The 27082-nt window shown below is 40.8% G+C and overlaps 3 protein-coding genes and 1 non-coding gene across 8 annotated transcripts in view; 2 read left to right on the plus strand and 2 right to left on the minus strand.

Annotated features, from left to right (window-relative positions):
* The first annotated feature begins 130 nt into the window (after positions 1-130).
* On the plus strand, positions 131-3683 carry LOC111602170 (centrosomal protein of 97 kDa). The gene is made up of 8 exons (XM_023319132.2): positions 131-316; positions 539-699; positions 771-1237; positions 1299-1660; positions 1720-1986; positions 2048-2224; positions 2297-2714; positions 2805-3683. Exons 1-8 carry the CDS (start codon positions 310-312, stop codon positions 3454-3456), a joined length of 2511 nt encoding a protein of 836 aa, XP_023174900.2. The 5' UTR covers positions 131-309; the 3' UTR covers positions 3457-3683.
* A 78-nt stretch (positions 3684-3761) lies between these two features.
* LOC111602173 (probable RNA-binding protein EIF1AD) lies at positions 3762-4768 on the minus strand. The gene is made up of 2 exons (XM_023319134.2): positions 4289-4768; positions 3762-4227 (listed from the first exon to the last, which is right to left on the minus strand). The coding sequence occupies exons 1-2, from the start codon at positions 4446-4448 to the stop codon at positions 3911-3913; spliced, it is 477 nt and encodes a 158-aa protein (XP_023174902.1). The 5' UTR covers positions 4449-4768; the 3' UTR covers positions 3762-3910.
* Positions 4769-4833: 65 nt separating this feature from the next.
* LOC111602169 (protein cappuccino) overlaps positions 4834-27082 on the minus strand; it is a 41469-nt gene continuing 19220 nt past the window's right edge. Inside the window, exons 3-9 of one of the 5 annotated variants that reach the window (XM_023319127.2) lie at positions 25261-25743; positions 19598-20131; positions 11718-11899; positions 6452-7172; positions 5379-6386; positions 5005-5305; positions 4834-4949 (exon numbers count right to left, since the gene is read on the minus strand). In XM_023319127.2, the coding sequence (XP_023174895.2) occupies positions 4850-4949; positions 5005-5305; positions 5379-6386; positions 6452-7172; positions 11718-11899; positions 19598-20131; positions 25261-25743 (3329 nt within the window). In that variant the 3' untranslated portion in view covers positions 4834-4849. Of the gene's footprint in view, positions 4950-5004; positions 5306-5378; positions 6387-6451; positions 7173-7540; positions 7560-11717; positions 11900-12442; positions 12518-14062; positions 14631-19597; positions 20132-25260; positions 25744-27082 lie in introns of those variants that run through there. The other 4 variants (XM_023319128.2, XM_023319129.2, XM_023319130.2 and 1 more) reach the window with 4 other exon arrangements.
* On the plus strand, positions 18836-18929 carry Trnay-gua. Its single transcript has 2 exons — positions 18836-18872; positions 18894-18929. It is a non-coding gene; the product is annotated as a tRNA-Tyr (tRNA).

Here is a 27082-nt window from a genome sequence, read left to right on the forward strand (position 1 = left end):
ATAGGCTATCGATATCGAGACGCACCGGCTATCGCAGTTGTCTGTCATCTTAAAAGTTTAGTTTCATAAACTTGTGGTAAAACTTACAAAATTTGCAACTGAAATTACGTTATTTACAGTTGAAAGAAAACAGCGCGCTGTTAATAACAGTGGTAATGTTACTGAGTATCATCACGTAGCCCTGGTTTCAAAAGGAGGGGGGCGCTCGCATTCCCAAACATTGATTTTTCGTAGTGGACGCCATCGAATGCTGCCAAATTGGCTACTTTTGCACATTAGCTGATAGTGCTGGAATTTGGGTACTACAAAATGAGTGGTAAGTTAGTGTTAGAGCTGTTCAGTTGGCAAATTAAAGTTTGCTTGCTGTGATTACTGCAAGCGGCGCTTGAGACGGGTTTGTTGGTAGGCGTGCATTGCAATTCGCAGTCTACTTTTGAGGGTGGGGACAGAGCCACCCTCAACACCTGCCAGTGCACAGACGATGACTTCATCAGTGTTTACACGCCTCTGGTCACACTCCTCTCCTCTCCCTTTGCAGGCGACGAGAGCTGCAGCGAAAAGCAGACGCTTAATCTTTGCAAGCAGCAGCTGAAGAAGGTGCCAAAACAGGACGATGCACAGAATATACGCAAGCTGATACTGGATGAGAATGAGCTGCAAAAGATCGACAACATTGATTCGTATCTTAAGATAGAAACGGTGACGATTTAGCTTACATATACAAAACTGCAATATTGTGATTTTTAATGAATGTCCTTTGCCCATTCTAGCTGTCGCTGGCCAAGAATCAATTGCTGCGCATGTATGGCGTCTGTAGACTCCACTGCCTACGCGAGCTGAATCTCTCCTTCAATGGCATACTCTCGATTGAGGGCTTGAAGGAATGCGTTCATCTGCGCTTGCTCAACCTGGAGGGCAACAACATTAAGACCATCGAGCACCTCAATACGAATGTGAATCTGGAGTGCTTGAATCTGGCGGACAATAGTATTGGCAGCATATCGGATGTATCCTACCTTCGATCCTTGCGTGAACTCCATCTGCAAGGCAATCGGCTGACCCATCTGCGACAGTGTGACAAATATTTGCCCGTCTCTCTCGAAACCTTGAACCTGGCAAAGAATAATATAAACGATCTTAATGAAATTTGCACATTGTCGCATCTGTCGAATCTGCTCAGCATTTCCATAACTGAGAATCCCTGTGTGATCATGACAATGGGAGCAAATAGCATGGAGTAAGTAAAACTTGGACTTGGCTAAGCTCTCCTTTCTCACGCAGTTACTCTTCTCTCTTAGCGGGTTTGATTACCGCCCCTTTGTGCTGAACTGGTGCATGAGCCTAAAATACATCGATGGCTATGTAGTCGATCCCATTGAGAGCCTTAAGGCTGAGTGGCTCTATAGCCAGGGGCGTGGTCGTCAATTTCGCGTGGGCGAACAGGCGGCTTTAGCCAAATACCTAAGTTCTGCTTGTCCACTAGTGGGCAAGGCGTTGGAGAACGAAAACGATCGCAAGTTGCGTCTGATTTTAAGCAAAGCACAGCATCATCAGCGGCAGCTGCAAGAGGAGATCATGGACAATGCAAATGCCAGTTCAGCCAGCACATCGCCCTCATCGCATCGCAAGAAGCCTACGAGTCGCATTCAGTCGCCACGCTGTGAGCTCTCATAAATATTCCACTTGTTAACTAATTTGTAATTGATGCATTCTTCACAGTTACGCGCTTGAGCGGACGTCAAGGCTCGCCGGAGTCCATGACGAACAGTTACCATGGCAATAGCTGCAACAATAGCATTAGCAGCGACAATGGCATCTCGAACCACCATTCGCTGCAAATGAGCACCTCGCTGATAGAGAACATTCGCAACGAAGGCGACAACTACTCGCTGGCCAGTATGTCCGGCATGTCCAGCAGCGTGCACACCAAGACCTACAATTCAACAGAGTCAACGCCTCGCAACATAACGCCAAATCCTTACAATGGTATATATCTGACTCGCAGCCATGGCTAGCTCTAATTGTTGCTCCTCTCATTGCATTGTAGAACAAACGTATATTGGGCAAACGCCTGTTGGTGGTCCATTGGCTGCTGCCTCTAAAATGGTGCCTGTGCCGGAGACTTTGATGAGTCCCGATGTCTGTCCCGCCGTTGTCGCTCAGCGAGCCACTGTAACGGCGCTCAATGCGCAACTGCACAAAAGCAAAGGCAACAAGAACAAAGGTAGCCAAGTTTAGCTCTGTCTTAAAATCGAATATATTTAAAATTTATATTTCATTATCTACTCAATGTCAGACAACAAACTAAATTTGCCGCGCGTGCGTAGTCCACAGCAGCGGCGCATGCAGAGCCCAACAAGCAGTCCACGCAAGACGGAACGACTACAGCAACAACAACAACAACAGCAGCAGCAGCAGCAGCAGCTGAACTCGACTTCAGTCAGCATAATAGACGCTGGTGGCTTTAGCACAGACGAAGACGGCGAGCTAATCAACGTTGACAAGTTGAAGACTATACGCAAAATGGCAGCAGAGCGGGCGCAGCAGCAACAGCAATTGGACAACAATTTGAACTGCGCTGACCGCCTGATAGAGCATGTGACTGAGTCCTCGGCTGTGACCATACAGAAAATGTGGCGGGGCTATCACACGCGCAAGAAAACCAAAGACATTGCCGAGAAGCTGCACAAACAGCGCACACACGAATATATAGAGTAAGAATAAGCAAGCTATATATACATATACACGTATATAGATACTATATAGAACACTCTTTATATCGCATTCTCTCTCGCTATCTATAGCAAACTCAACAAGGATATGCTAATGACCAAGGTGCAGTTGCAGAACGAGCGCAAGATACAACAGCTGCAAATGCAGGCCATTAATGCGCTGTGGAAGAAAGTGTCCACCATGCAGGTGGATCCGAAAGCTGGCGGAGAGCATTGCACAAACCCGGAGGACGCAAGCAGCAGCAACAATGGCAACAGCAACAGCAACAGCAACGGCAACGGCAGTCAGTCTCAACTGTGCCTCGATCAGAATTCGGCAGCTGTTGTCAATGATTTGGCCAAGCGTTGCACAATGCTTACCGATCAGGTACAACAGCTGCAAAGCTCTATAGGCACCATTGTCAACTGCTTGACTATGGTCTGCAATTTGCCGCAGGATGCGCTTAAGAAGCACATCAACAATTGCTCCGACAGCGATGACATCGAATATAACAATTTTGAGCCGCGTGATACGAGCTCCACGCAAACGGATTTGATTGCTGTGCATACGCCACAGTTCGAGGATCTCAGCAATTTTCCTTTTACAAAGACCAGGCCATCGACATTGGCGCTGGAGTCTAAGCATGATGCAGTGCAGCAGCAGCAGCAGCCGCCGACAAAGCTGGAAGAGACTGAGGAAGAGGAACACAAGGAGAACATTGAAATTTGTGATGCACAGGAGTAGGAGGAGTGGTGTTGCAGAGCTGGATTGCTAGCCAATCCCACTGAACCCACTTAACACGCTTTATAGGGCACTGAGATCTCTAGCTTTTTAGCTTTTTGCAAGCATCGCAGTGGACGCAGCCGCAGAAAACGTAACAACAATTAAAGCCAACAATTTATGTATTTATTTTTTATTATTTTCGTTTCTAGGCCTATGTACGTATAGTAAACCAACTTTTTGTTTCATAGTTTCCTTATATATTTTTTAATTTATTTTCTATTTTTTTTTTACGTCCGAGAAGTGAACGTTTATTCTTTTCTGTTACTGTTTCCATATATTTTTTTGTGTTTATGGACGTACATAATTTAATTTGTTGTTACAACAATTGCGAGAGAAAAGTAATTCGTTAAAAAATATACATTAGCTAAACTTTTTGTAATGCACGATAAAATGCAGAATCGGAATTAATTCTTTCTCAGTCTTCAGCGCTGCTCTCCTCTGTATCCGTTTCCTCTTCCTCGTCATCACCCATATTCACAGGTCGGTTTGTATTAGGTGGCAGTGATTCATCGGAGTCAGAGCCGGCGGAATGCTCGGCTTGGTTGCTTAGCGTCGACTTCTTGGCAAAACGTTCCGGCCATATGCCAGCCTTTGTGTACTCCTTAATATGCTCAGGCGTTAAAATTTTGCTTATTTCCGCTTTTACTTTGTCGCCCTCCTCGATTGGCTCCACCAATATGTAATCACCGCGCTTTACCCAAACATTTTTGCGAAACTTGTTGGGCATAGAGACTGTAAAGGACATCAACAATAAAATCCAAAGTCTTTAAAATGGCTCTACCCCTGATCTCACCCAGAAAATTCTCTGCTGTCGCCGCCTCTACCTCGTGTAGATTGTTGCCTCGGCTGCTGACGACGCGCACGATCTGCTGCTGTTCGGTAGGCAGGGAATAGTCATCCTCCATCATCTCCTTGAGCACATGTTTGCGCCGCGTTGTATTAGGATGCGACATGCTATAAATATTAAGTTTATTCTTCCACGGAGCGCCAGGTTTTTGTTTACTCAATATGGCTCAGCGATAAGTCGTGCTGGTGGTGGTCGCCCGATAGCTCAAATTTAGATAACTATGCTGTTATTATTTTTGACTCCTTGTGTAATGAAGCGCCAGATTTCTGTTTACTCAACATGTGTGGCGGTCACCCGATAGCCCAAATTTAGATAACTAAGCAAAGTGTTATCGTTTTTGTTGAGTGTTGTAAAATGTCTTATAAATTTGGCGCTAATATTTTCGTTTTTTTTTTCATAATTTGAAATTGAGAAGTTTTTGATTAATTTTGAATGGTGCGAGGAGTTTTTTGTATGTTTATTATTAAGCAGCTTAAGCGAAATGTACGGCTAATTTTGGACTAACAACTAGTTTTTGCTGCGTCTCACACGAGCTTTACACGAAATTCGATCCTTAGTGGAGCTATCTCGGCGATTTTCCACCACCAATTGCTTCGGTTTTTTGATACTAAAAAATATAATAATAAATAAAACTGTCATGTAGGATCTTATAATTGGCTTACATTTCATTTCTGAGAATAGTAATTTCCTTTTTCCATATGTCCTTAAAATCATTGGTAAAATTCGTCCAATAACCAAAGAACTGATCGGGCGTACATTGAGCCAAGCTCAGGGTGCAGCCCTTAGGGGAGAAGTGATAAAAGCGCATGGTTTCCAAAAATATATCCCGGCACTCGTCAATTAGCTGATGAAGCTTCGCAACTGATTTCTCGGCGCTGGCGGTAAACTCCTCCATCTTGGACTTGAAAGGCTCGCGATGTTCACTAGATGCGCGTAGCACCAATACCGTAGTCTGTTTACAAGCTACAATGAGCAGGACGAGGAGAATCATAATTAGTTGCTGCAGAGATTGCACAAGCATTAATATTCAACTCACCCATCAGCTTCCTGTTTAGATCCTTGATCTGCTGTTGAACTTCATCAAAGTCCAACTGGGCAGCTCGCTCCACATCCGAGGGTTCAGGTATGGGCAGCGTCATCTCTTGCAGGGTCATCTCCTTGCGTCTCTGTGCTATGTAGGTGCGCACAATGAAGTGGAGGAGTGTGGTGTGTGATTCCTTGGACTTGACATCCTTGAGCTTGCCCAGAATATCCAGATTGAAGCCATCCGCTTGGCCACGTTGTCGATTGCCCCCGTTCATATAGTTGCCCAGTGTTAAAATTATGGAAAAGACCAGTTTGAGATCTTCGCTGTCGATAAGCTGCTGCGACAATTGGGACACTGTCTCCAGCTTGCGGACGAGCAGTGTGACAGCCTCCTCGAACTCCGCCTGGAAGACAATGCACGAGATGCGCTCACTAGCCATGGATATTAGGGATATATCGCGCAGGAATTGCTCCGGATGATCCAGTGGTATATCGCCCCCATCGGCCTCCTTGATGCGCTGCAGCTCCTCATCCGTGGCTCGCATAAAGCTGATCTGCTGCAATGTCTCCAGACTGATCACCGATGTGTCCACATGATAAATGGCATGTTCTATTTCACTGGAGGGCATGTGCAGACTCCTCGAGAAGATGCCCACATTACGTGATCGCTTCGGATCGAGTACTTTAATGGACTTCTCACGCTTCGGCTTCAGCTCCTTGGGTTTGCTGACTGGAGCAATGGCCTGCCGTGAGAAGAGCTCCGTAAATTCATCGATATTATCCAGCGGCGTCTCGTCAATCTCCGTCCACATCTCCTTGCTGGGTGGAGGAGCAGAAGCTGGACCAGATGGCACAGCAGCCGCTGGCAAATCCTCTGGCGAACTTGTGCTGTTATCTGCACTATCCGTCGAATTGGCCACCGACGGAGGACGCGGCACAGCCGGAGCACAGGTAACGATTCTCGTCCAATAAAGCGGACGCATCGGCTTGGGCGGATTGACAGCGCTCTTGCGCTGAACTGGAAAAGTTAGAAATTTAGTGTAAGATTCAGTTTTGTTGTAGAGTTGAACAGGCTTGACTTACTGCATGTGCGAAGGAACCAATTGCCCTCGGCAGGATCTGGCAGTGGTGCAGGCGCCAGCGATGAGCCCGACTTGGACGTACTTAAAGGAGGCGGTGGTGGCGGCATATTGCCTGGACAGGCGGGCGCTGGTGGTGGTGGTGGAGGTGGGCCACTGCCCGGTGGTGGGGGCGGCGGCGGCGGTGGTGCTGCTCCAACTGCCATGCCAGGCGGTGGAGGAGGTGGCGGTGGAGGTGGTGGAGGCGGCGGCGGTGGAGGCGGCGCTGCTGTGGTCGGTGGTGCATCTGCTGCAGCTATTTCGCCACACTTACACGAGCCCTGGCATAGCGGTTCCTCATCCGTCTGGCTGCCCGCATCCGCATAGCTTCTGCTCTCCGTCGGCCTGTTGTACTCATAGATGGTCGCCTCGCTGGCGTTGAGCAACTCGGTAAGATTGATGCAGCGCTTGGAGGGTCGACGCGGCGGCTCATCAACGCTGCTCAGCAGCTCATTGACTACCGCATGCACCTCGGCCAGGGTGGCGCAATTGAGCAGACGCTTGCGCAGGATTTGTTGCAGTGTCTTCTGGCTATCCGTCTGCGTCGAGCTGCCCTCGTAATGCGCCTTCTGCACGGCTGGCGTGCTGGAGAATGGCCAGGCGGTCACCTTGTCCAGCTTGCCAGGTGTGAGCGGCAACGAGGTGGTTGGCTGCTCCGTATGCGTCCACTGGTACATCTCGTAGGGCTGCACAGAGAGCAAGCAGAAAGTCACTTTATATTTAGGTGTAAAAAAGCAAGCACAAAGCAGATCATCTTGCATTAGCCCATTGACTTCTAATTGCAGCTCGAGTGCAAATCTCTTTCTCTCTCTCTCTCTACCTATTTCTCTTTTTTCAGCTGGCTCTCAAGAGCTTAAAAGCCAGCGCCCCCAACACCCACCCACACACACACACTCACACATGCTTGGTGTTGAAGTGTCTAAAGCTCATCTCTTCAAAATTTGTGCTCATGTCATTGTTGCTGTGCCACGCCCACGCCCACGCCCACACCCAACATCATCGTCCCCAGGCGCCCACTTGGAAGTCTGGGGACCACAGGTTGACAGTTTTATACCTTTTAAAAAAGGGTGAACTCGCAATACCTAAGCAATGCAGTTCGCTCGAACCAGCTAACTAGCTGGCAAATATTTTATCTTGCTGACAAAATTTGATGTCATGAACTTTTCTATTTCCGTTTTTTAAGCAGCTTTCTTTTGGTTTGATATATGTTATATATATTAAATTTTTTTGTTGATTCTTAAATATTTAAACTTAGCTTTTGTTGATTTTTCATGACGTGCTTTGCAGGCAAATCTATATTTATATAGGTATCTAACGTCCCAGCTCGCATCCCTTTAGATACCTATATAATGCTTCTTCATAAGATCTATTTGAAATATATTATCTAATATTGTGAAGTTGTTTAGGTAGCTAAAGATATACGTTGTACGCACTGTAGGTTACGTATAGTCGATGTTTGTTGTCAAAAGAATGTGTATCAAATTTTTGGTACAGAGCAACTGACTCGTGTTGCAGTTACTATATAAAGAGGATTGAGATTGAGAAGATTAAGCCAACATAGAATAGAAGGTGGAGCAGCTGAACAAGTTCTTAAAAAAATGATTTTTTGAAATGTTTCGAGTATCGGAAAATATATAGAAGACACAAGTGTATATCTGAGAGGTATTAGTTTAAAGTTCTGCGAGAATTGTAACGAAATTTGGCACTCATCAGATATTAGATGAGGATTACTTTGGGGAACAACAGCCAAGCTAAATAAGTAAAGAATTTACGTAACAGACCTCGTTTTTTAAAGTGGTTTAAAATCATACAAAATTTAGTGTTCTCATGGAATTATTCTATAGAAGAGACTCTTCTCATAATAAAAAAACTCATGCCCATAGAGAGAAGTTTTGTACTACATTCAGAGACTAGTTTTAAAGTCAAATATTTATATTTTATTTTATATTTCCTATTACTCATTTGATTTTTCTAACATTGTTTTATCTCTTTAAAGCGCATTTCAAATTCGTTGTTTATTCAAGTCTCTTTTTTTATGCAGTTTCCTCGTTTTATTGTTAAACTTTTTGCATCTTTTAGCTATTTTGCATTGTCATGCGTGAGCTTCAGTTGGGTTGTGGCTTGAGATTAGAATTATTGCCTGCAGAGAGCTGAGAGCTCTGAAGAGCGCTGGAGCAGGGATTGGGTTGGGTATGGATTCGGGTTTGGGCTTGGTGTATTTTGGCTTGAAATGCAAATTGTTTGGCAACGCCAAAGTGCAAACACTTGAGCAAATGGCGTCAAGTGCGATAACGTGACCACGGCACTGCGCCCACACACACAGACAGACAGAGAGAGGCAGTGGCAAGGGCAGGGTCAGCTTCAGCTGCGGCACTTTGCATGCATTCGTCATCCCAATTGGATGCCTCATCAGCTCTAAATGATTAGCGCAGTTTGTGTGTGACTGAGTGGGTGCATGTGTTATTGTGTGTGTGCGTGTGACTGTAAAATGATGCCACATAATTGAATTTCAATTTTTAATTGCATTTCGTGGCATCGAGCCAAGTGTTTGGTGAGGCACTGCGCAGCCACAGCTCGGACAGCAGGGGAAATATTTGAGGTTTTGGCTTGAGAATTTAGCTGTTCACAAAATTTGAATTAGTTTCAATGTTTCTTAGGTTTAAGTTAGTGCTGCAGCTCTACCATAAGCAGATCCAAGCAAGCTAAGCTCGGCTCGTCTTAGATCTGCATGGAAACATCTATTTGATTTTAGTTCGGTATCAACTAAAAAGAGTGCTCTGGTAGGGAGTGTCCGACTGATATATACCTTGAATTCTAGGCGCTTCATTTGTAGACACACATACAGCTTGGACTACATAGACTTTACTATGGCAAATTGATTAAATAAGTTTCGCTCTAGTTGAACTATTAAAAAATCTGTGTTTTCATGACAGATGACTCCACTTTAAAATGAATGAATTCCTCTGTTGTGGCTTACAAAAGAAGTTCATTTAAATTCAGTATGCGAAGCCCATGTTAAAGCCTCCTGAATAATAGTTAAATCCCAAGGAAACATCTAAATGAGTTTTCTAATCAGTTATCAGTTTGGTGGCTCCCTTAAGCAGAGCACAGCACACTAATACCCTGTAATGCAAACTATTTACGTTTGGCTGCGCTTAAAAGTGCCGCTGGGGTAGCTAAAGTTGTTGCTGGCCTCGTGGCTCTTGGCGCAGTGCCACACACAAAAGAATAATAAACGCCGAACTTGCCACAAAGTAATAAAAACGCACGAAACTTTCAATGAGCTGCAGCTGCGAGGGGCAGAGGGGAAGTTGAACAAAAATCTAGCTTAAGCTGAAAGCTGTTTCTGGCCTGTTGCCCAAAAACTTGATGACGCGCGCATTGACAACGGACAGAGGACACGCAGGACACGCCACGACACGCCAGGACACGCAGAAATTTGTGATATCATAATCTGCGGAGCTCAAGTATCATCACATAGAAAATCACTTAACGCTGTTGTCTGCCCGCTCGCAGGCGCTGCTTTGAGGGATTTCGTGGTTAAGCTGCTGTGGCTAAAACTTTTTGTTGTTTTTCCTTGGTTTTTGGCCTAAACTAATTTTTTGGCCAGACGGACGAGTGCTTGATTAGTTGTTAGTGTAATTCCCTCCCTCTCTTGCTGTTTGACACTTTTTCTTTGCGCTCGTGGGCGTTGCAAGCTGTGGGCGTGTCCTTTGGTTAACCAGCAATTAAAGCGTCGAGTCTTCTTTCTCTTATCCAGCGCTGTCCAAAAAAGCAAACGTATTACATAGTCCATTAGTCAGCCGCACGCTGAGCGTGAAGCCAACACACAGCTGCACTCGCAAGACACGCCCCCTAAAACGCCCCCTCCTGCGCACGCCTAGCGGGCAGTCAACTCTTTGGATTTCATAATTTAGCAAAGCAGCAGCAAGAAAAAAGTTCACTTTTGATGGGTTGTTAGCGACTGAGGACATACCCTGGAGGGAAATTGTTGCTAAAGTGACTCGTAAACTCTTATACAATATAACAATGCTTTTCAAACTGTGATTGCAAATTTAGTCTGAATGATTTTAAATCATGGCATTACTTTGGCCTTCTAGTTAAATATAGTTCAATATATAGATTAGCCTGCTTCATTTTTGACATGTATTTCAGCAATAAGAATAAACCATTTGAAGTGTTATACAAAAATTTATACAAAATGTAATAAGTGTTATACAAAGTGTTGTACTAACTGTTATACAAACAGTTATACAAAATGTAAAGTGTTATACAAAGTGTTACACAGTGTTGTACAAAGTGTTATACTAACTGTTATTCAAAGTGTTATACAAAGTATAATACTAACTGTTATACTAAGTGTTATACAAAGTGTTAAACTAACTTTCATACAATGTGTTATACTAACTGTTATACAAAGTGTTCTACAAAGTGTTATACTAACTGTTATACTAGCTACTACAGTACTAGTTCTCGATCTGTCAAATTCTCAGTTTTAAGTAACATACTCCTTTTTACATTTTCTAAACAGCGTATAAAAAGGCTAGAAAACTCTGCGGGGCTGCTGGGCAGTTCAAGCGGCAGAGAGAGGGAGTGAGAGCGAGACGGGAGACGGGAGAGATTGAGAGCTGCAAAGTTGACGGCAAAGTTTTAACAAGTTCTGACACTTGCAGGCTCGTCAGCTGCAAGGCAGGGGCTGGGGCAGGGGCAGGGGCTGGCGCCGAGGCACAGCTGGAGCGACGAGTGAGGGGGTGATGTTGAGGGTGCAGCAGCAGCTGCTGATGCAGCTGACATGTACAGCTAGGCAAAGGCTAAAATGAAAGTGCATTGCGATTTGCACTGGCAATGGAATTGCTAATTTCCGGGCACAACTTTGCGGCTCATTTTTGTAGTCAAGTTTTAAAGCAAAGAATTTTTAGAATATGCACAGGCGAAAGAAGCGGAGGCACTGAGTAGCGCGAGAGAGAGAGAGGGGGTGAGTGGGAGGTAGCCTGGAAGCAGTTGGCACAACTTGAACTGCTGCCTCATAGCTTATCAATAGCTAATGACTTGGACCAACTAAGTTACATAAGCAAAGCAAGAAGTCCCATCAAGTGGGGGTGGGAACAGAGGCTGTCTCTCTATTTCCGTTAGCACGGCGTGACAACTTCCGTTCGCTGACCAATTTCCCGTCCATGCAGTGACAGAGACAGAGAGAAAAAGTGAGGAAAGTTTGGGTTCATTGAACTTACGCTAAAGCCGGAGGGCGCATCCTGCTGCTGCTGCTGCTCATTGGAGATCTGCTTCAATACGCCCACATATTTGAGATTTTGACAGAACTGCAGCGTCATTGCATTCAGAGATTCCAGACCCAACAAGCCCAAGGCAGAGCTGCTCTGCAGCGTTGATATTAACCATTTGATCAGCATTTGACCTGCAAAAGACAGAGAAGACAAACAGATGAGAAAATTACATATAATTAATATATATTTAGTTATATTATAAATAATAAATGCATATGAAATATTGGGTATTAATATGTGTATCTATTGTATATAAAATATCTTTCAAGTTTCAAACTTTTAGTCGTACATACATCAGTGAAACATTCATTAATATTTATACTCGCTTGCGCAGTAAACAGAGCATATTGGCTTTGTGCAATGTTCACCCTACTGACTGTCAGTCTGTACATTTGTACGTCCGTCTGTCTCCCTGCCTCTCTGTCCATCCGTCTGTCTCTTCATCTCTTCCCTGCTTGAATGAATGTTATTAAAACTAAAGACTTGAAATTGAAAACATAAACTCGCATATAAAACATCGTCCATCAGATACATTATAAATATGGTTACGCACCTCGGAAAGTATTATATAATACAATATAAATGCGCTTATAAAAGTAAATATATCTACGCTCATTAGGGCGTGTCAGAGAGCTAGAGCCGCAGCTCAGATATTTGATAACGTACTTACTTACTGTTCAGATCCTATACAGAACGTACTGAGTATATTTCGAGAATTCTAATATACGTTACACATGAAAACACATACACATATACATATATATATAGATATATATATCATATTTTGCTTGTATATTTTGACTAAGAATTTAGCTAAATCGAAAACAGTCTGGAATGAACACTCAACGTATCAACATTTCGAATTGTTATGTTTCAAAATGTTGACTTCAATATGAACGTCAACATTTGATTGAAGAATCAGAAACTGAAAAACAAGTTTAAGCGATTCGACAACAAAGATCTTGATAAGTGAACAGAGCTCATTTGTGAGGAGTCTAGTAGTCTAGAGTCTAGAAGTAATCTGCTAGCAGCAGCAGACTTTGTAAGTCTAGTAAAAATTGATTGGCTTTAATTGGGCAGCTCCATCACACAGGTATTATTTACCTGTTTGCTTTATCTATTTTATATACATATATTTTCAATGTTGCACAAAATAATTTAATACAAACTGATTAAGCTCGAAATTTGTGGGAGTCAAAGTCTTGACTCGGTCTATTGTGCGCACTTTCACAGATAAGCAGGGGCAGGCGCTGGGGCAGGGGGCTCTACATGTAAACTTTGCGCACAGCTGCGGCTCGCAGCCCCATGTTGAGGCCGAGACACAATGATTTATGCGTGTGTGCGTTAGCAGAAAAAGTCGAAAAAAGGAAAAGAAACAGCTCTAGAGGAGGGTGTGGGTGTGTGCGTGTGTGTTTGGGTGGCTGTTGCAGACGTGTTGGCTACCAAAAATATTAGGCATAAATAAATTTAAGTGTTGTCCAAAGAAATGGCCAAGGAAACAAAATTAACTAAGCCAAGATTAGATAAGATAGTCCATGTGAGCGAATACTCTGCCGTTCGTTATTAAACAGCTGTTTATATATACCGTTAGATGTGAATATTAGTTTGTATTTAGTTTTCGCTTAGCACTGGCAGCCACTTGAATCCTTATTGACAGCTTCAATCAGTTGATTGATAGCACCCCTCAGTCAGCTGATCGATTATATATATATATTTATTTCTGGTAGATATCATATATAATATGCTACAAGCATTAAGCATTATTCTACAAGCTTTAAGATATTTTCTATATTCCTCTAATGTTTCAATATGGTTTTCAATATATTCTATTATAAAGAAATATATTTATTTTTTAAATAAAATATTTCCATTATATTTTTTTTAACATTTTTTTAAACATTTTTAGGACAATCTTCTTTTCAATACTATTTTAAAATTGGTAAATAATTAATTTAATTAATTAATTAATTAATTAATTAATTTAAATTGAATTCTCAATTTTCTAATGAAAATGTAGAGCACTATAAATTGATAAAATTTTCACCAGTAAAATCGATAAGCATTTTATAAATGACAATTCGCTTCGTATAGTCACAAAAATGAATCAACTTTTGACTAAGTTTTGACGCAGAAAAGAAATATGAAATGAATAATTGCTTTGATTACCTAAGAACCTAAGAGTCGTATATAGATGATTCTTATCTCGAACTCCTATTCCTGCTCTAAGCTCATACTCTGCAGTCCAAGTGAAATACCTCAACTGTGTTGTTTAGTGTATAACAAATAAAACTTACGCTGTCTGTAAGCGCGTGTTGTTGAAGCGAGTGCGCTATTAGGAACGGGAACGGGAACGTTAACGTGAGCGGGAGCTGGAACTGGAACTGGAACTGGAAGGGGCAGGGGCACATTGGCAATGGCCACTGCCAGCTGTGGACAAAGCGCGTGTGGGTCAAACCGAACGCTGACAATGTGAACGCTAATGCTAAGCGCACGAGGGCGACAGGGAGCCGACGCCTTAGCGGCGGATGATGCTGCTGCCTCTGCTGGCCAACAGAGGGCGACATCAGGTGTTGGCTGCGGCTTAGAGCGTGCGAGCTGCACGCGTTTGCCCGCCATTGACATTAGCTGAAGATAATGTGCGGGCGCTGACTGGGCAACGTCGAAAGCTTCTTCATCCGGCTGATGCCACATAATGCCACAATCTGGCACACTAATTGGCACGTGATGCTCCGGTGGCGGCTGCTGCTGCTCAAACTGTGGAGCATGTCTGGCTAGCAGCGGACACCAGACGTTGCTCAGGTCCAGCTTTATGCCGGGGCTGCTGGACATATTTATGCTGAGAGGGAAACACTCGAACTCGGAACTATTTGCAACTAAAGCGCGTTGTTGACTGTTGCTCGCAATTTAGTCATTCACTACTTTTCGCACGGACAAAATTAAAAGTGTCGACACTTATCAAATATTATCAACAACAAGTTGTACGAGTCAACGCTCGACTTTCGGTTTGTTTTCGTTGATAAGTGCCAGCTGTGTGGAGCCTATAGCTATACCTATATTTCAATGTAGCTCTAGCCACGAGCAGCTAGAGAAGTGCAGTTCCCGAACGCCCTGGCAAGGTCGTTTGCTTATCAGTCATGGTCTGATAGCAGCCACTGCAAGTATGGTACTTTTTTCTTAAGCATATACCCTGTAATTTTGAAAAGTCGATTAAAATCTAGTTTTACGAGCAGTAAATAAGATTCTTTTTCTCATATTAAAAGCTTAAAATTAAAATTAATATTCATTTAAGCTATAGTCATATTTCCATAAAGATCGATATATATCGATTGATAGAATGAATTAAGTTATGCAAGTAGATAAGTTCGATTCACAAGTTTTCAGAGCAGATCTCAATTCAGACATATATTTTATATATATTTATAACTTAGTAAAATTAGGCGAGATCGATAAATATCGATTTTAGCGAAATCCTTGATTTTTAAATATGTTTTTAGGTACAGGGTATTTTGTTAGTCTACTTAATTCTATTAACCATTGAATCATGTGCCTAAATTTATGGGTCATTTCTGTTATTGATTTCCAATTTCGCCCAGACTTCAATTTGAAAGTGCGTCAGAAGTCGTTCATAGAACTGACTCATTCACAAATGAACTCTGATATCACGTAAATTAAGTCAATGCTAATCTAAGAAAACTTGACTCGATAATGGAATCAACAGAACGGAATGATTTGGAGAAGCTTTCTTCTTTCTAAACTAAATGGTTTACGATGTTTTGACTATTGATTAATCTATATTGATTAATCAGTTAACACCCCCTCTTGGAAGTGTTTAGTCATTATGAGGCCTAAGAAAGTCAACGCATTGTAACTGATAGTCAGGCGCAACTGATATAACAGCCCAGTTGCTGCGCTAGTCGATTCGAAAAGGGAGAAGGTGGGAAAGAGAAATAGAGAAAGCCTGTCAGAGATAAGCGAAAAACCAACTCTTTATAGGGCCCTTGACAAACGAGCATGATATGGTTAAGCACTGATTTGGAACCATTTTTAGGCGCTAATTCATTTTATTCATTAATGATTAGCCAATTTTAGATCATGTTTTCAGAGTAAATGTCCTGTCATAACAAATATATATCTATTAAAAAAACGTATATAATAAACCAGTTCATTTAGCTTATTTAGTCTAAAATACATCTTTGATACTGAGCTTTAATCAGAGGATCTAATTTTAGTGAACTAATTCAATTTTAGTTATCAAATTTCTCATGTTAAATGAAAAAAAATCTTAAATTTTGCAATTTTACGATTGCTAAAAATTTGAACTACCTTTATTGAACTAGTTCAAAAGTTCATTTGATTAATTTTTAAAGTTGTTTAGAATGAATTATTATATAATTTTTTAGATTAAAGACTTGTGCAGTACTCAGCATTATTACAAAAGTATTACTTTAATGAACTGGTTCATTTGATTAATTTTAATGTAGCCTTAAGTTTAATGTAATTTAGAAAAGTATTATATTTTCCTATTAAACTGTTGGTAACAATTATATAAGACATTTGAACCAGCTCTTATAAACTAGTTCCATGCGAGACTCATTTTACGTCGTGTCTGAAATCAGAACGCAATAAATCCAAAGCCAAAAACGTCATCAAAACCCTAGAAAACCCGCACACTGATCATTAGGCTCATGTAATCAAAGCTGATAAGCGGACGCCATTGATCGACGCGGCGAGACGAGGCATTGCCTGCGGCCAGCTCTACACAAGGTAGACCTCAGTGGCCAGAGGGTGGGGTTTTGCCATGGGGCAGATGTGTCGTCGCCGGCATTTGGCAACTTTTGATGAAACCGCGTAAAGCGTTGCCCAACAAATTTGCATAACTGCTTCGTTCGTCCCAGCCAAGTGGACAGCTAGTTGGAGGGGGCGTGCCATGATTGCAGCTGGTAGGGGAGCCGTGACGCTGCACGCATGCATGCGCTGCATTCATCAACGGACAAACGCGTCGACGTCGGCGCAACGGCGTCGCTGACGTCGCGATGCGAACGCAGACAGTCCAAACACTTTCGCCCCAAACAACGGACAACAAAGCGCTGAAAATGAAACGTTGCACACAGGAGACCACAAAGCACTGGCAAGAGCAAGAGCAAGAGCAACAGCATGCAATGCAGCAGCACGACTAATAGATACCCTGTAGAAGGTCTTTAGCTCATAGCTATTTGTTTCTATGCTTTAAGTGGCACAAAAGGAACAAAACTAGTCATCGATATATATCGATTTATGTGCAAACTTTACGTTAAAGATAATTTATAATTGCTTAAGCTTTATACAACTATTTACACAGTTAAAGGATCCGCTCTCTTAGCCAATTACTATCAAAAGTTAAATCGATATGTAACAAGAGTAAAAGTTATCGATATTTGAATGGAATGGTAATTTATTAGTTGCTCACGACAAGTTTATCAACAGTTTTGCTATGTCCAACTCTATCAAGAACTTTATAAGAATCGATATATATCGATATATATATATATATATATATATATATATATATAAGATAAGAAATATTAAAAATACTGTCACCAATTCTAATAAGTACAGCAAAACTACATATCGATAGTTATCGATATATTTTATATAAGCTTAGCTGTAGCGATTGCTGATATTCATCAATACCATTTTCATTTGCGTATATTCTGTCTTGGCTTTGACGCATCTGCAGCATGCCTTTCATATATACACACATTCACAGGGTATCTATCGAGCAGTTGCAACCGCATCTCTAGCCCATCCTTCGCTTAAGCCGAGACCAGCCAACTTGAGAGCGCTATATCCGTCTACCAAAATATTGTTTCATTACGCGTTGCCCAAACATTGTTGAGGGACCAACCGATGCGGACGCGGATGCGGATGTGGTTGCGGATGCGGAGGCGAGTAGCAGTCACTATTCGCTAGTTGCAGCAGCACTGGTAGTGGCAGCTGCCTTTGGTGGCAAACGTGACGTTGCCGGGCATATAAATCAGATTTTGGGGGGGCGGCGGCCGCGACAAAAACGACAGCAAAGGAAGAATTGATGGCCACTTCAGACAAACTGACATGCAGGAGGAGATCGGAGTTGCACGAGGAGCAAGTAGTTGGTAGCTCAAAGATGCGAAGGACAGCAAATTGCGTTGGATTCCAATGCAACGAGATAGGAGGCAGCGGCTGTGGCAGCGGCGGAGGTAAAGCCGGAACGCTTTTGTTGTTTGTGCAGCGAGGCGTTAAAATGTTTGTTTGCATTAATTTGCGGCAGACGTTGATGCGACTCGTGATGTGGCAAGCTGCAGCAGCAACGAGCCGCAGGAGCAGGCCAGCAACTTGCAACCAATTAGCGTGCCACACGCGCCACAACAAAAACTGGCGCCTAACGGGCCACAAAAATGGCGGCAACTACTGGCAAAATGTGGGCGTGACAAACGCCCATTTGTTGCAAGGCCTAACAAACTCAGACAATTCGATTTTAAAGCGGCGCCGCCAAAAAGTATGCAACAACATTTGAAAACTTTAATCAGAAACGCGACAATCAGCAAGGTGGGCGTGGCTGCGGACAAAATGTTATACCCGAGGGGCAAAACGTGCGCGCGCTGCTCTAAGAATTTGCATAGTCGTAAGTTATAGGCGCTGTCAGCCGCAGCTCAACAACGAAAACTTACGGCCAAATTCTTGACAGAATTTCAAAGTAAATTGAACGGCATATGCAATAAGGGAATTATTTTTTGGTTTTTATATATTTAAAAATTTTTAATTTATTATTTTTTATAAGCTTATAAATTGTTTTTTTATTTTATTATGGCCTTTTTATTTTGCATTTGCATTTTTATATATTTGTATTTCTATAAATTTCATTTCATTATTAATTTCTGGCTTTTGTTTCATTGATAACATTGCTTATCAATGAATTATGCATTATTTTTAGCTCAGAGAAAGAGACAAATGATGTTAGTCAATAAAAAGTTATTTAAAATTCATAGAATAATATGAGCAAGAAAATCATTTCGCTTATATTGACAATCTAGCGACGCAATGTTCATACACCTTCGATAGCTCAGTTGGTAGAGCGGTGGACTGTAGAGTGTCATACAATATGTAGAAATCCATAGGTCGCTGGTTCAAATCCGGCTCGAAGGATGTTGGTAAATTAACTTTTTTATTCTTTTTTAATTTCAATTAAAACATTTTAAAGAATATTATTTAAATGTTTCGTACTGTTTGGCAAAAATGAGCCCTTTGATTTGATAAAAATAAGTATAATGCACTTATTCAACAAATGCTTTACAATTCATTGCAATTGCGACTTATTACAACTCAAGAGCATTAATGTAAGCAAAGGCTATAAAAAGTTAGCATAATTAAATTTTAAAGTAGCTTTTAAAGAGCACTTTAAAGTTAAATTAAAGCAGATAAACAAATTTCGTAGAGGCGCTCGCCCATAGATGGCGCCAGTAATGGTTTGTTATTTTTACCGTTTGTTACAATAACTCAACTAATGATTCAGTCAAGTGGCGCATTGTCTTCTGATTGGTTAACTGATTTCTGTTGTCTCAAGGGGTTACGGAGTGGAAGTGAGTGAGTGAGAGGGCAACTAATTGTTAACTTTGGGCAAACAACGAAACGCAATCAAACGTGGCGCAAAAATTTGCCAAGCTCAACGTAAAAGCCAAACAGCAAAGCGCACGAAAATCATCAAAATTTTATATATATATATATATATATATATATATATAAATCGGGTTGCGCTTGAGTTGTGTAGAGAAGACGTTGGGGTAGGGGGTAAATGTATATTTTGCTAGACTTACCTTCGAACTTTTCATATGCAGCGAAGCTTAACTTTTCCGGCACAAAAGATGAGCCGCGTCGCGACCCTGCGCCGGCAGCAACGCTCTGCTGCGACTGAGACTGCTCCAGCTGCGTGGCTGTCAATGTTGTCTCCCTCTCGTCGCCAGATGGCGCTGGCGCTGCCATGGCTAACGCTGGCGACTGAGCGCTAGGCGCGCAGCTGCTATTGCAGCTACTGCCCGTCGACGACGATCTCTCGACCGAGAAGCTGGCCACCTTCTTGAGCACATTGCTCGACAGCAGCGGATTTGTGGGTGTGCCATAGCCAGGCGGTGGCGGAACCAGCGTCGATGCATCAGCATCCAACTGCCTAGCCTGATCTACGTGCTGACCTCCCTCCCCAGCAGCACTGCTGTCAGGGGGCGTGACTGGGCGTTGAGATGAGGCAGGTGTTTGAGATGATTTAAACGAAATTATAACAGTTGATTGCGTTTCCAGCGGAGTAGTCGCTGTCGAAATCGAAGTTGGAGTTGGTATCGGTGTAGTTGTTACAGCTGAAACGAAACGGATTGCAAATCAAATGAAACGCACTGAACTATGTGAAGCTGGCTGCATTAGCAGTTCGAATTGTTGCACAGAAGCTGCGCAGGGGGCAAGGCTATCTAGTGATTTATCAATCAAAATAGTCGGAAAAAACTTAGCAACCAAATGAATATACATATTATAATATATATATTATAATAGTATTAAAATAGCATGAATACTCCAGGTGTAAGCATTCCATTCTTATTTCTATTAAGATATAGCCATAGCCATAGAATGATATGAAAATTGGTTTTACTGCAATACTTCAGTGCTCCACTTTAGTGTTTCATTTCAGTGTTTCACATATATGTTTCATTTTAGAGTTACACTATGTTTTATTTCAGTTTCATTTCAGAGTTTCATTTTAGAGTTTCATTTCAGAGTTTCACTATCGTGTTTCAGTTAAGATTTTCACTTTAGTGTTTCAATTCAGAGTTTCATTTCAGAGTTTTATTTCAGTGTTTCATTTTAGTGTTTCATTTCATAGTTTCAATTTAGTATTTCAATTCAGAGTATCTCTTTAGTATTTTCACTTTAGTGTTTCATTTCAGAGTTTCACTTAGTGTTTCATTTCAGAGTTTCTCTTTAGTATTTCAGTTTTGTGTTTAATTTCAAAGTTTCATTTAAGTTTTTCATTTCAATGTTTCATTTTAAATGTTTCATTTCTATGTTTCATTCCAGTGTTCCACTGTAGTGTTTCATTTCAATGCTGCACTTTATTGTTTCACTTTCACTGTTCAGCTTTCATTCCCTTTTGCTATTTTATTCTACTTCAAATATTGAAAAGCTTCGCAGTTAACGTTCAAATAAGCTCCATTAAGAGTTGCTCCTAAAATTTATATAAAAATATCTTCAGTAATCGCTTTACGAGCAAATCGTGAGCAAATTATATAATTTAAGAGGCGCACCATCCAATTTTTATGATATTTATATTTATATAAGGAAACGCGTTATTAAATCTCTTGTTCTGCCTGATGTCCACGAGGAGTTCAGTGGGAGTCCTCGATGAGTCTTAGTCGTGGCAGTGGCTAAAGCTCGGAGTACACCCAGTGGAGCGCTTATCGCGGCCATCATCATTGACTGTAAGCCCAAGTGGCTGCCACGCCCCCTCACCCACCCCGCCCAGTTGGGCCATTGCTCCCACGTGGATCATTTCGTACAACATGATTTAATTAAAATTTAAACTTTATTTTTCTCATATTTTTTTTGGGGAATCGAAAATGGTCTCCCATTTTCCCCGTTTTTCCCGTTGGCCGTGTTTTCCCAGTTTTCCCTGTTTCCGGCCGACATTTTGTAAACAATGAAGACGTGTTTGCAATTTTTAAGTTTTTTACAAATGTTTTTGGCGTGCTGGGTCACAATATACCGCCACGCCTCCCCTTTCACTCAGCGCCGCCCAACTTTCTTATGCCCGTTCGCATTCAGAAGGGAGTATATTGATTTTGTGTGTACTTTGCGACTTGTTAGAGACTTGAATAATACTCAAGTGAAACTTTGTCTGATAGACTGGTAGACTATGTTTGCAATAAATAACTCAAAAATGATCTATGTGCGTCTCTTGGAGGCGTAATGAATTTAAAGAAACCAAAGCCTTTACATATATATATATATATATATATATATATAAATATATATTTTTTTGAGCTTGTAGCAGCTGGATCTTTCTACATCTTAATCTAAATCCCAAAATATTTATAATTCTTATCAATAATTTATTTTTTCAAGTGCAGCGAACGAGCATTGCGCAGTCGTTGCAGCTCGTCTGTCGCACTTTTTACTTGTTTTGTTTGGACTCTGTTTGTTAGCCAAGCGACGGACGCGCAATTAGACGGGCATTAGAGGCAAAAGGGGCAGTGGGGGGTGGGAGTGGGGGATTGGAGTTACAACTTAAGGGTATGTTGCGGATTTTATATATACATTTTAGCTCGCAATTATATATATATATATATATATATATATGGGAGTATATATATATTAATGTATTTAAAATATCATGTGCGAGCACAGCACGAGCGCGAGCCTTTGCATAAATGTGCCAATAATTACTTTCGCATACCCTTTCCCACAGAGACTGAAGTCATTTTGTTATCAAGCTTGTAACAGAGCTGAACTTTGTATAAGACATCATCATGTCTATAAATTATATATATTATATACATCAAATATTAAGAGTAATTGAAATTGATACAGTATAAAGTGGAGTGAGATCCGATTTTATATTTGTGAATATGACAGAAGAAAGTGTGGCAGACCTTATAAGGTAAATATATATTATGGGTAAAGGACAACAAACTCTTTCGATCAAGCCATATTTATTATATAATATATAGCATATATAGGTAAGAATCTTGTTAGCATGGTTTTCTTGCTTTGACACACTTTTTTCGCTTTTTATATATTTTTCATGTGATTATTATAACTCAAGATAATAAAATAATTGCTTAAAGACGAGTCTCCGTTTTTCTAGATATTATAGATATTCGTGATTTCATCAAATTCTACATTAGATGACTAAGAATTTAATTTCCATTAAAAGAATCGCTCAATGAAATTAATTTAAGTATAGAATGTTCTAATGATATCATAAAGCCTTTCCCTTGCGCGCTACTCTATTCCAAATTACTTTAAATAAATATGTTCAGATGGGTTGGACAAAAGAATTAACTGAAAATGAACAGCTTGATTAAAATTAACAAATTTTTGTCATGCATGAAAATAGTAGTGTAAAAAATGTTTACAATATATAAAACTCTCAGCTGAGCTCTTTATAAAACTAGAGTGTATAACTTTCACCACTTTATTTGCTCTTTTTTTTTGTTTTAATTTGAACTTTTTATATTTATATTTCCTTTAAGCGCGTATTTTTTATGCGCCACACAGATCGCATCAGTTACAAAACATAAAAAATAAAAAACAATAGAGTTAGGCTTCTAGAACAGGCCGAAAAGTACAAAAAAAAGGAGAAGGCGAAGCGACACGAGTTAATTAAAAAACTTGAAACAAATTTTTATTCAAATAGCCGCGAGAGTAAAAATGGGTTGACTTTATTTTTGAGGAGGCGCAATTAAAGAAAGTTATAAAAGAGGCAATGTAGGGAAGTATATAGAATTCTTGCAAGCTATAGAGCACGTATTGTCAATTAGAAATTATAATTAAAATCAATGAAACCGAAATAAAATTCAATAAAAGTTTGTAAATTGCAGAAAAGTCAGCGAAACAAAAAGAAAAATTAACATATTTTTGTATAAAATAATCTTCAGATATGAAGTGGGGATCTATTTGTTACATCTTCTTAATAATTCTAAAGGAAATTTTGAGCACAAAGTTAAAAAGTTTATAAGGAGATATAAGATTTTAAATGAAATATATGTATAAATATTTGTTTTTATTAACCTTTAATATAAATATATTTTTGGTTTATTTTTATATTTTTCTGTTTTCTTTATTTATATATTTTTTAATATATTAATTTTAATATTTTTTTGAAATATTACTATTAAGAATTTTTAGCTATTACGCATTTATGTTTACCTGTTTTCTACCTTCCCCACATTAAATTTATATTAAAATAAATTTACCTTTTCTACCTATTTATCTATTCGATCTATTTCACAGAAAAAACTCAATTTTCAATTATATTTCGGTTCAACCTTTGGGCTCTAAGTTTCTGCTTCTCAAACCTTAAAGTTTGACCAGCACTTCGCGTAGATGCTGATGTTTACCTTTGGAATTGGCGTTGAGCCCAGACCAAGAGAAAACAAGCAGAAAAAATGTGCTCGAGTGTGAGCGACTGAGCAATGCTCTGTTAAGCAAATATTTAAATTATATAAAAATGGAAATTTCATTTAGTTAGTATTAAAAAGAAAATTCAAAAAAATAATATCAATATTTAAAGAATACAAAATTAAATATTGAAATAATTAATTTTAGGCTTTTCATTCAAAAGCTTTTTCTTACGAAAAGTAGCTTTTGGGCAAAAGCTCTGCAAGGCAGTTGAGCTGCTATGCATGTGTATTAAGAGCTTAGAGAGAAGGAGTAAGAATTAGTTCCTGGTTCGAATCTTGTGTTGCCTATGATTTTTTTACAAAGTAATTATTTATTTATAGAGGAAAGCTATAATTAGCTTAAACGCAACTTGTTTTCACATAAGAACTCTGCTTGGCATGCAAGAGGTTCCTGGTTCGATTCCTGGAACAACCATAAACATTTGCTTATTAATTGAGCAATTATTTTTAAATAAGCTTTCCGAGAAGGACTCTGAATGACAGCAGTGGTTCGTCCTGTGAGTCCTGGTGCGAACATTTAATTTGTTTCATTATTTTTACTGACGAAATAATTATTTATTTATAACTAAAGGCTTTATTTAGCTTGAGCGCTAGGATTAGACCTGAGAAGCGTAGGGTTCCTGGTTCGAGTCCAGCTGCTGACAGATAATTTGTTTCATTTTTAATTGTGACTTGACGACGCAATTAGCTATTTATAGCTGAAAGCTATAAATAGATCGGATGCAAGTAGCTTTCAGTGAGAGTGCTCTGCCCGGCATGCGGGACGCTCGAGGTTCTGATGCCATTAAGAAATTCTTTTTAATTAATTTTTTTTTACAAGTAAATTTTAGAAGCCAATATACTCTTATTATTCACTCTTTGGACAGCGTATCGAAAGGGACAAGGCTTTTAGTTATTCTCATTTTCATTTTCAATTTTTTTTTCATTTTGTTGTTATTTTCGGACACAAGGGCCACACACTTGAGCATACACATGGCGCTTCAAGTGCTCCCGAACAACAACAGCAACAAGAAGAAGAAGAGGGCAAACAGGAAGATTCGTGTTTTATGCCGCGCGTTTCGTTTGATTTGCGAGTGGGTGGCCGAGTGGGAATTTGAATAATTCCCGCATATCGCCTAAAGGCACAAACTCTGGTATCAGCCACGCCCCCAGTACCGCCATTCCGCAGTGCCCGTGCGCCCACCTCGGCTAATGCGTTTGTAATAGGGAAAAGCGGAGCAGGGGCGACCCTCACGTGACTTTAAATGCCGTCAGCCCTCGTCCCGGAATGTGAAATGAGCAAATAAATGCGCGAAGGGCAAAAGGGAACTCACCTGTCGCTGCCACGCCCACATCCGTTAGATTTGTGGGCGGTGTGGCCGGATTGACGGCGGCTGTGAAACGTGACGATAGATTCTGCAGTTCCACTTTCTTAGCCTTGGATATGTTAAAGAGGTCGCCCCCATTGCCCAGAGGGGAGTCGACCCGAGGCGTGGCAATCGTAACAGATCCCGTTGCCACGCCCACTGGCATCATATTGGCCTCGCCAAGTTGGGCTGGTGGCGTGGGGGAGGCTGAACTGCTGCCCAGCACCTGAGCGAGCTTTTTTCCCAGCTGCAATGCCATCCGCTCATCCGGCGAGCTCTCCGGCGTAATCAATAGCTCCGTATGCAACAGCTCCGCTTCGAGCGCCTGCTCAGTCTCTGGCTCCAACTCATGAGCGATGCTCAAGTATGTGATGCGACTCAAGCTCAAATTGGCGATCTTATCAGCACGACAGCGACGCTTCAGCTCAAGCAAGTCCTTATTGTTCAGATCTAAAATCAATTAGCAAATATATATATTATTTAGATACCGATAAGATGAACGTTTAATTTGAATTTGGCTGAAATACATAAAGGCAACGGTTGAAGTACTTCCAATTTGAATTCGCATAAGATTCTTTTAAGACAGTTGCATTAACAAGAAGTATCCATTTATAGTCACACTTATTCTTATAGGAATTCAATTATTGACCACTCTTTAGATCTTATTCGAATGGGCTTACTAAATGTAAATGTTTTGACTTCAACAATTTGTCGATTGTTTTTCAATATGTTGATTCAATTAGAAGTAAAATTCGTATAAGTAAAGATACTCCAATTAAAAAATCGTATTAGTAACTGTTGAGTACAGCACAACAATTCTAATATGACAGATTCTCTTAGCAAACATGTGCAAGTCAAATAAGAATTAAGTCTCATATGTGCTTAGTTACCAAAGAGCGAATCAGAATCATTGCTGGAAGATGAAGAAGTAGAAGCAGATGTAGAAGAAGTCATGGAAAGGGAGTGCAGTCGCTGCTGCTGCTGCTGCTGCGGCGCTGACTGTGACGCTGACTGTTCTGCTGGCTGCGTCAATGTGTTGGTCGATGCATAGCAGCAATCGTCGCTGCTGCAGTTGTGAAACTCAGCAGAATCGCTGTTGTAGTCCAGGCTGACGACGTCATCTGGCAGCACAGAAGAGGAAGAAGAAGTAAAAGACAAAGAGATAGAGAGATGGAGACAGAAGTGCGATGAGCTAAGTGCCCAAAAATATTTCAATTGAAATAGCAAAAATAAATATATATGTATAAATATGTACAGAGAAATAAAATTCCGTTGATTTATGGCTTGCGGCTCATTGAGAAAACCGCGACATGTGTAAAATATAACAAATAAATAAAAGTAAATTAAAACAAAGCACCACTGGAAGGCGGCACAAGAGAGACTGAGAGAGCGAGGGATTGAGAGCAGAGAGTGCGTGCTCTCATTGGAATAGGCCAAACAAAACGTAAACTGTAAACCATAACGCAGAAAGATTTATGAAAATCCATATGGAAAATGAACTCAAAAGCGAAAGGTTAAACATAATGACAAATAAGCAGAAAGAAAAACCAAAAAAGTAAAGCAAACAAAAACAAAACAAAAAACGAGGGACCCAGCCCGAAAACTGGTTTTTGGTTATGGCTCAGCGGGCGAAACGAGCGGGTAGGCGGGGAAGCGGGAAGTTTCGGGAATGGGCACGGGAATGCCAAAAGCGGCGTCACTTTTCTTTCATTTCATTTGTATTTTGTTGTTGTCCAACAAATTCGTTGTTTAATATGTTTAGCAAAACAAAGACATAAACAAACAACTG

Source organism: Drosophila hydei, unplaced genomic scaffold (assembly GCF_003285905.1).
Source record: "Drosophila hydei strain 15085-1641.00,03,60 unplaced genomic scaffold, DhydRS2 tig00000172-arrow-pilon, whole genome shotgun sequence".
Taxonomy (NCBI): Eukaryota; Metazoa; Arthropoda; class Insecta; order Diptera; family Drosophilidae; genus Drosophila; species Drosophila hydei.

Bases quoted from the DNA above. Each gene is read 5' to 3' on its own strand.
- LOC111602173 (XM_023319134.2), bottom strand. From the start codon at position 4,448: ATGTCGCATCCTAATACAACGCGGCGCAAACATGTGCTCAAGGAGATG. The intron at 4,228-4,288 runs GTGAGATCAGGG...TGTCCTTTACAG, and splicing joins GACAGCAGAGAATTTTCTGG to TCTCTATGCCCAACAAGTTT.
- LOC111602170 (XM_023319132.2), top strand. The intron at 700-770 runs GTGACGATTTAG...TGCCCATTCTAG, and splicing joins CGTATCTTAAGATAGAAACG to CTGTCGCTGGCCAAGAATCA. The intron at 1,238-1,298 runs GTAAGTAAAACT...CTTCTCTCTTAG, and splicing joins ATGGGAGCAAATAGCATGGA to CGGGTTTGATTACCGCCCCT.